The 8,887-nt window shown below is 49.3% G+C and overlaps 1 protein-coding gene across 1 annotated transcript; it reads left to right on the top strand.

The window, feature by feature from the left end:
• The first annotated feature begins 917 nt into the window (after positions 1 to 917).
• Positions 918 to 8,487, top strand: CCL22 (C-C motif chemokine ligand 22). Its single transcript, XM_003416354.3, has 3 exons — positions 918 to 1,083; positions 2,244 to 2,367; positions 6,695 to 8,487. Exons 1-3 carry the CDS (start codon positions 1,011 to 1,013, stop codon positions 6,774 to 6,776), a joined length of 279 nt encoding a protein of 92 aa, XP_003416402.3. The 5' UTR covers positions 918 to 1,010; the 3' UTR covers positions 6,777 to 8,487.
• The last annotated feature ends 400 nt before the right edge of the window (positions 8,488 to 8,887 follow it).

Below are 8,887 nucleotides of genomic sequence, written 5' to 3'. Positions count from 1 at the left end.
GGCGGTGGTGGAATCAGGAGGTGCATGGCTGGAAAGGGGACATTGAAGGCCACGGTCAGGAGCCTGGGCTCTGCCTTCAGGTCAGTGAGAGCCACAGCAGAGTTTGAAGCAGGAGGAAGGTACATACACCTTTGAGTCTGGACAGCTCACTCTGGCTGCTGCAGTTGGAGAGGGGATGGAGAGGGCCGACACCCAGCCTGAGATAGGGGTGACCTGACTGGGTAGGGGCAGTGGGGATGAAGAGGAGGAACAGAGTTGAGAGATTCAAGAAGTAGAGCCAGTGGTGCATGGTGATAGATTTTAGAAGGGGTGGGTGAGGAGGAGCCTGGTGGCAGCTGGGAAGGAAGAACAGAAGGAAGACAGGAATGTGTATGGAAGCTCTTTGGAAACTGTTGAGTGGAACGCCAACTGCCCAAGTTGAGATGTGAGAAACCCCAGAAGAGGCTGGAGAAGGGGCAGAGAGAGCAACTCAAGGGGTATATAGGCCTGTCACTTTGAAGAGAGATCACTGATGAAGGTCACCGAGGGTACAAGCTAGGCTTCAATTCCAGCTGAGGACTTGGGTCTATTAGCTCCAGTCCACATTCTCACTTGATTTATAAACCATGTCTGAGATAGATAGGTAGGTTCGTGAAACCATCTCCCCCATTCCCAAATGGAGAAACAGTCCCAGAGACATCCAGTGACGTGGCCAATGCTACACCATGATCAGACCCTGGGGAGTGCGGGCCCCCAAGGGACCCAGCTGGAGGGGAATTTTTAAAGTCCCTGGAGACCCAGAGAGGAGGACAGTGTGGGGGTCCCCTCTGAGTTGTTCCCGGCCACAGAATTTCCTCCAGTTTGGAGGAAGCAAGAGTTCTCCTTTCACATTTGAATGTCAGAGATTCTGGACTCACCAGTGACTAAGAGTGAGCGTCTGAGACTTGTGGGTGTACCAAGCGTTTATATAGCAGATCTTTCTGACCTCTGGTGACTGCAGACACCTGGGCTGGGACACACAGGACAGGAGCATGGCCAGCTTACAGACCCCGCTCTTGGCTGCCCTCATCCTCCTTGCCGTGGCACTTCAAGGCACCGAGGCAGGTGAGGCTGGGGAGAGGGAGGTTCCCGGTAGAGGCCAGGGTCAGACACTTGGCTGTCTTCCTCAAGTAGTGGACAGTGCATGAGAGCAGAAGATTACAGCCTGCCACTGACTTCTGGTCTTGGGCTGATGATATCACTCCTTTTGGGCCTCAGCTTACACATCTGTTAAATGGGTGGTCTTGAGGCTGGGAGTCTACAATTTATTCCACCTGGGTTGGGAGGTTGTGGTGGGAATGGCCTGGGGAACCCCTGCCCCAGAGGCTTGAGCATAGGACCATTGGGGTGTGGAGTAGGAGCCACTGAGAGGGGCAGGAACCAGGGTAGGGGATACTCCCTTGAAAAGCTGGTCCTGCATCCCTGACCCCATTTTTGCTCCAAAGCTTCCCTCAACACTGGGTTCCTGACTTCTGTTTACCCCAATGTCAGCTCTCCAACCCTATGCTGGGAGTCAGGCAGACATGAACAATAATTGCTCACATTTATTGGGTTTCCTGAGACCTTCCTCTGCATTAGAGATCTCATAAAGTAGGTACTATTATTACCTCTATGGTCAGAGCAGAAAATTGGGCTTTAGAGATGTTAAATGACTTACCCAGGGTGGCCTGGTGACTCAGAGCAGGAGAGTACTTGAACCCAGGTCTATGTGACTGCACCCTGCCTAAGCTCTGGTCTTATAACCCTAGGCCAGTCCTTCCCTTCTCTGGATCTCAGCCTAGCCATTTGCACAGTGAAGGAGGCCACAGTAGATGTGATCTCAAGCAGGGCTTCTCAAACCTTAGCGCGCTTACAAATCCCCTGGAAATCTTGTTAAATGTATACCTGATTCAACAGGTCTGGGGCTGAGACAAGCTGCCACGTGATGCTGATGCTGCCCTGAGTCCCATCTAGAAGCTCAGAGCATCATTGATGTCAGTCGATCTGAGTCCTTTCCCCTTGAGTTGACTATCCCAGAGTGTAGACATTGGGCCCTTAGTGGCTTCTCAGAGGGCCTGAGGGTGGGGTCTTTGAGGATCCAGAATCTTCCAGACGTCAACCTTCCACAGAAAAACGGCGGCATCTCTTCCCTGGATCCTGGAGGGGCCCAGGGTCAAGGGTTGGGACCGAGGATGACCTCTGTGCGCCAGTTTGTAAATCCTCATTATCCACCCCCACCCCCCCAGGCCCCTATGGCGCCAACGTGGAAGACAGTGTTTGCTGCCGGGAGTATATCCGTTACCCCCTGCCCCTGCGTTTGGTGAAATACTTCTTCTGGACCTCAGATTCCTGCCGGAGGCCTGGCGTGGTGTAAGTAGGAAGTGGGGAGTCAGGGCCTTGGAGGTTCTGGCAGGTGTGGCCCAGGATGGCCCAGGTACAGGTGAGCGGGGCAGAGTCAGGGATGGAAGTCCAGATGCCATCCGAGAGGGCGTGGCTGGGTTGAATGGCTCAGCCCAGGCTTGGGTGTACCAAGAACAAAAATAATGTGGTCATTCAACAAATATCTAGCGCCTGCTATGTGCCAGGCAATGGGCCAGTTTTGGGGGGTGTAGAGCTGAATGAACAAGGTGCCTGAGCCAGTGCGGGTAATGGGCAGTGGGTATTGCTTCTTAGTCAGCAAAGATGCTCCCATCAAAAGCATTGGGGCCCTCTCTGGTCCCTGGGAGTTATCGGAGGCAACCCCTTTTTACTAGAAGAATAATATTGAGAGCTAACGTCTGTGTACCACACACTGTGCTGAGCATTTGACCTGTGTTAACTTGTTTAATCTTAACAATAAACTAATGAGAAAGTGTGTTCACTCCCATTTTATAGATGAAGAAACAAACACAGAGAGGGGAAGTGACTTGCTCAAGGTTGCCCAGGCCGGATCCAAAACTCCTGGGTCCTTGCTCAGAGTTTCTCCTGAGGCTCTTGCTTTTCCTGTCTTCTTCACTCCTTTGCTTCTTTTTCCCTGATCTGGGTCCTAAACATACTTCTGCCCCGAGTTGGGCCCCTGCTTTCTGCAGCTGCCCCTCTGGCTACTCCTCCAACCCCTCAGAGCCAGCTGCCTGCAAAATTTTACCCTGTGGACATTTCAATTTTGAAGACTCATGACCTCCTTTGGGGGTCTTTCATCATCTTCTTCTTCTCCTCTTCTTTCTCCTCACTGCTGACTCCATATCTCAGAGAGGGGTCTGCAGGTGAGTAACAAGAAAGGCTAAAGCCGGAAGCCCTGTCAGGGTTTGTGCCACTTTAACTCAGGTTTTCCCATCTGTGTAAGGGGAGTAACAACCTTCATCTCTTTTTATCTATCCCAAACATGTAGAGTGTGGTTGGTAAGTGCCAGGCGCTGTTGTAAGCACTTTATCAGTTTTAACTCAGTTAATCCTTCAAACAACCCTATCCAGTGGGCACTGTTATGATCCCCTTTTCACAGGTGAGGAAACATCACAGAGAGGATCTGGGGCCTCAAGAGCATTAGAGGGCACAGTAACAGCAACTGGAGGGTGTAAAGCTCAAAGCCTGGCACATCATAAGTGCTCAATATAAGACGGCACACATACGATCATTGGATTTTGAGCTGGAAGGGACTCTAGAAAGAAAGTGGCTTCACAGATAAAGAAAGAGATGGAGGCTCAGAGAGGTGCTGCCCAGTGTCGCACAGTGGCTGGGGAAGGCTGGGGAAGCAAGCTCAACCTTGCTGCCATCTTTGTTCTCTCTTTGTTGGCTGTTTGTGGGGCAGGAGGATCAGGAATCACCAAGCCCTTTGGACAGGATCTTGAGAGTCAGGAAGGAAGGTAGGGAGGAGGATGCCTCTGCCCACCTGGGCAGTCTTAAATCCACTCCTGCCCATCAACAGCAGAGGCAGAGTGCCCCCAATTGCCTGGCCAGGTGTTTGCCGCAGCTTGGCCAGGGCAGGTGCCTTAGCCCATGACTTGCTGTGTGACCTTGGGCCAGTGTTCCTCCTCTCTGTGCTTCAGGCCTCTCAGAGGTGCCTGAGCAGGGGTGCTGTCCAAGGGCACCGCCCCCTGTGTGTCCGGGTTAACAGTGTACATGGTGCAGTCAGATCTAACCAGCCATGGTACTCAGGCAAGTTGCTTTATCTCTTTGGGCTTCAGTTTACTCAGCTGTAAAATGGGTAGAGTAATCTTGCCTCATGGGGTTGCTATAAGAATTCATTAAGGAAATCCATGTAAAGGGCTCAGACCAGCTCCTGGTATAATTATATATCACCTACTGTGTGCTGTGCATTGTTCTGAGTAGTTCAATATTTAGATGTAGGAGATAGAGACAGAAATATAGGTAGATATGTTGTTGTGGTTGCTAGGTGCCATCGAGTTGGTTCTGACTCAGAGCAACCTTACGTATAGCACAATGAAACACTGCCCAGTCCTGCGCCATTCTCACAATCAATGTTATATTTGAGCCCATTGTTGCAGCCATTGTGTCAATTGAAGAAGGTCTTCTTGTTCACTGACCCTCTACTTTACCAAGCATGATGTCCTTCTTCAGGGACTGGCCCCTCCTGATAACCTGTCCAAAGCATGTGAGACAACGTCTTGCTACCCTTCCTTCCCAGGAGCACTCTGGCTGTATTTCTTCCAAGACAGATTTGTTCATTTTTCTGGTAGTCCATGATACATTCAATATTCTTCGCCAACACCATAATTCAAAGGCATCAATTCTTCTTCTGCCTTCTGTATTCATTGTTCAGCTTTCACACGCATATGAGATAATTGAAAATATCATGGCTTGGGTCAGGCGCATCTTAGTCCTCAAAGTGACATCTTTGCTTTTTGACACTTTAAAGACATCTTTTGCAGTCGAATTGCCCAGTGCAACACGTTGTTTGATTTCCTGACTGCTGCATTACCATGATGTTGCTTATTGGTCCAGTTGTGAAGATTTTTGTTTTCTTTATGCTGAGGTGTAATCCATACCGAAGGCTGTGGTGTTTAATTTTCATCAGTGCTTCAAGTCCTCTTCACTTTCAGCAAGCAAGGTTGTGTCATCTGCATGTCACAGATTGCTAATGAGTACTCCACCAATCCTGATGCCACATTCTTCTTCGTATAGTCCAGCCTCTTGGATTATTTGCTCAGCATACAGACTGAATAAGTGTGGTGAAAGGATACAACCCTGATGCACACCTTTCTTGATTTTAAACCATGCAGTGTCCCTTTGCTCTGTTTGAACAACTGCCTGTTTTTCTATGTACAGGTTTCACATGAGCACAATTAAGTGTTCTGGAATTTCCATTCTTTTCAATGTTATCCATAATTTGTTATGATACAAAACAAAACCCATTGCCGTGGAGTCGATTCCGACTCATAGTGACCCTATAGGACTGAGTAGAGCTGCCCCATAGAGTTTCCAAAGAACACCTAGTGGATTCGAACTGCCAACCTTATGGTTAGCAGCTGTAGCACTTAACCACTATGCCACCAGGGTTTCCTTGGTATAGTATAGATATAGGTATATCAGCAACATCATGATAAACAGAGAAGAGATTGACGTTGTCAAAGATTTCTCTTAACTTGGATCCACAATCAACACCCATGGAAGCAGCGGTCAGAAAACCAAACGACAGGTTGCCTTGGGCAAATTGTCTGCAAAAGACCTTTTTAAAGTGTTAAAAAGCAAAGATGTCACTTTGAGGACTAAGGCACACCTAACCCAAGTCGTGGTATTTTCAATTGCCTCATATGCGTGCGAAAGCTGGACAATGACTATGGAAGACCAAAGAAGAACTGTTTCCTTTAAATTATGGTATTGGCAAAGAATATTGAATATACCATGGACTGCCAGAAGAACAAATAAACCTGTCTTGAAAGAAGTACAACCAGAGTGCTCCTCAGAAGCGAGGATGGTGAGACTTCATCTCACATACTTTGGGCATATTATCAGGAGGGACAGTCCCTGGAGAAGGACATCATGCTTGGTAAAGTAGGGGGTCATCAAAAAAGAGGAAGACCATCAATGAGATGGATTGACAGAGTGGCTGCAACAATGGGCTCAAACATAAAAATGATTGTAAGGATGGTACAGGACCAGACAGTGTTTTGTTCTGTTATTTGTAGGGTCACTATGAGTCGAAACTGACTCGATGGCACCTAACAACAACAATAGATACATCAACTCATCATCAAAACCCTATGAGATTAGATTATGATTATCATCTCCATTTTACAGGTATGGAAACTGAGACTCAGAAAAGTTAAGTGACTTGCCCCAGATTACACAGCTAGCAAGTGGCAGTGCTAGGATTTGAACCCAGATAGGCTGTCTCCAAAGCCCATGCTTTTAGCCACTACCTGATACTCTCTCTCCAAAGGCAATGCCAGGGATTATTTTTAGACCACTGGGAATTCTGCTCTGTGGCTTGACCTGACACTCAAGGAAGAGGCTGAGGGACTAGGAAGTTCTTGCTGCTTACCAACAATTCTGCCCATTGAGAAATGTGTTTGCATACAGCAGGTGCCTCATAAACTGAGTTATTCTGTTTAGCAGATGCCTCTGCATACTGCAGGTGACTCATAAATGCTGGACCCACACACATGAGGTGACTCATAAATGCTAAGCTCCCTGGGATGTGTGGCATCCATGCTGCATGCTAAAGCTACTGCACTGTCTCTCTGGTGTCTCCTCCTTCCAGCCTGCTAACCATCAAGGACCGGGAGATCTGTGCCGACCCCAGGCTGCCCTGGGTGAAGAAGGTTCTTCAGAAGCTGCGCTAATGAGAAAAGCCCTGCCCCTGATGACCATGGCCTTGGCTCCTCCGGGAAGGCTCGCGGCACCCAGCCTTCCCACCATGACAGCTGCTCTTCAACACCCAAGCCTGTGGCAAGGTCTCTGCATTCTCTGACCTCCATATCGGGGGCTGCCACCCTCAGGCCCCTGTGCTGTCCCTCCCCACATCCCCTCCAATGCTTCCAACCTACCCTCTGCCCCGTGGCAGCCAGAGAGCCCCTAATCCCGGTTAGTCACTCCCTACTCTAAACCCTTCCCCAATGCCCAAGGCTGAAGTTAGAGCTCTTGAGCCTGGCACCCTGGCTCTCTGGGTCTCATCACTGTCTGCAGCTTTGACCCTCTCCCTTCATACACATTGGGCTCCCTGTTCTCCAGACCCCTGCCATATGTTTCTACTTTGGAACATTTGCATGGTCTGCTCCTGACATCCAGAATGCCCTTCCCATCACCTCCACATGTCCAACCCACCAGCCCTCCAAGGTTTCGCTCAGACCAAGCAACCAGTAATCAAGTTTCATTTTTCAGACTTCCCCTGGCCCTCTGCCCATCTTAACATCCCTAGTCACATTCTGCCCAGAATCCTCAGGATTTGAGGGCTTGTCCTCCAGCCCCACTGGCTGGACCAAGGTTCATGTCTGGGTGGCTCTTGTCTTCCTGCCTCCAGCACAGAGCACAGGGTCTGGCTCAAAGTTAGAGCTCAGCGGGTGGTTGTGGAACAAATGAGTAAAAGTAACGCTCCTCTCCCACCTCTTCCCAAAATTCAGGCTCGAGGTCACCTAGAGAGGGGACAGCTATGTAAACTGTGATGCCTCAAATTTGCCTAGATTCATCTTTCTTGCCTTTTTACCTTCTTATTGTAAAGATACCCTTCTTAGTCCCTCAGGCTTTTACTGCTCCCCCAACCTCCAACACCTAAGCCGCCCTTTTCGGAGTACCCTCACTGCACTTTCCTCACCTCCTTCCCCAAAGATCTGGTAACCAAATTCATGCTATGATGTGAATGACTACCCTTAGCTTAGTGTTACACGCTGTAGTTATATTTGTATATGAAAAGAGAGCAAATAAGTAAATGGGAGAATTTTAGGAACTGTGAAGGAGGGGAACAGAGTGGAGCATTCCTGGCCCTGGGAGGCAGCCAACTGTGGTAGCCAGCTCCCTGTGTGAGTGAGTGGGTAGAATTAAGTGAAGGAGCCCTGGGGAGAAGTTGTCCTCAGTGGCTTGGGCCAAGCTAAGGACTGGAATTTGGGACTTATCCTCACTTCCTTGAGGATAGCAAGGTTCCTGGACAAAGGAAATAAGCTTAACATGCAGTTGCTCCCTTCCAGGGGCATCTGATGCAGCTCAGTAAGGTGGTTGGAGTTGTGTGACCCTGAAGAGGCCATCTAACCTCTCTGAACCCCCTTACAAGTGAGGATGGGAATACCCACCTTCATGGTGGTTGTGGGGCTCAGATCCAAGGATGGAAATGACACTTTGCCAGCCATAAAGCTCAGTGTTTTCCAGAATCTGTGTCCCCGCTGAAGCCCAGGGTCATCTGCCTACCATGGGCACTGGAAGTGCTGACCTGCCATGAATGGGGTCCTCATGTGTCCTGGGATCCCTCTCCTTCTCAGGGCTCTGTCCTGCCCTTGCCCCTCAGGCCTTCTTTAGAAAATAAATTCTCTGAAGCTCTTCCTGTTTGGTTCCTTGGCATTTACATGTCTTTGTGAGGTAGTGGTGGGCACCATGGCTCCCCCTCTCCTGGGGGGATCAGCCACTGACATGGAAATGTGAAGTAACTCTCCCAAGTTCATCTTGGGGGCAGAGGACAGTGCTGGATGCAAGGACCTGAGGGATAGCTGCTCAGGTGTTAACAGAAAGCTCAGACATTGAGGGATAGCTGCTCAGGTGTTAACAGAAAGCTCAGACATACATTCCAGAGTTTCCATCCACTAGGCCTGGCTCACCCTGGGAGTAGCTGTCAGGAGGATCTGATAAAACTCCCAAGTCTAGAGATTTAAGCACATATTCATTCATTCATTCACTCAATAACCCAACCTCAACCTTCCTTCTTTAAGGATGGACACTGGGGAAGGAGAAGAAAGTGTATTAGTCAGGA

The sequence above is a fragment of the Loxodonta africana genome, chromosome 21, assembly GCF_030014295.1.
Source record: "Loxodonta africana isolate mLoxAfr1 chromosome 21, mLoxAfr1.hap2, whole genome shotgun sequence".
In the NCBI taxonomy this organism is placed as follows: Eukaryota; Metazoa; Chordata; class Mammalia; order Proboscidea; family Elephantidae; genus Loxodonta; species Loxodonta africana.
The sequence above is the reverse complement of the archived record's forward strand: the minus strand, read 5'-3'. Positions and strand labels throughout refer to the sequence as shown.

Coding starts and splice junctions, on each gene's coding strand:
- CCL22 (XM_003416354.3), top strand. CDS start 1,011: ATGGCCAGCTTACAGACCCCGCTCTTGGCTGCCCTCATCCTCCTTGCC. Junction 1,084..2,243: donor ACTTCAAGGCACCGAGGCAG/GTGAGGCTGGGG, acceptor CCACCCCCCCAG/GCCCCTATGGCGCCAACGTG. Junction 2,368..6,694: donor TGCCGGAGGCCTGGCGTGGT/GTAAGTAGGAAG, acceptor TCCTCCTTCCAG/CCTGCTAACCATCAAGGACC.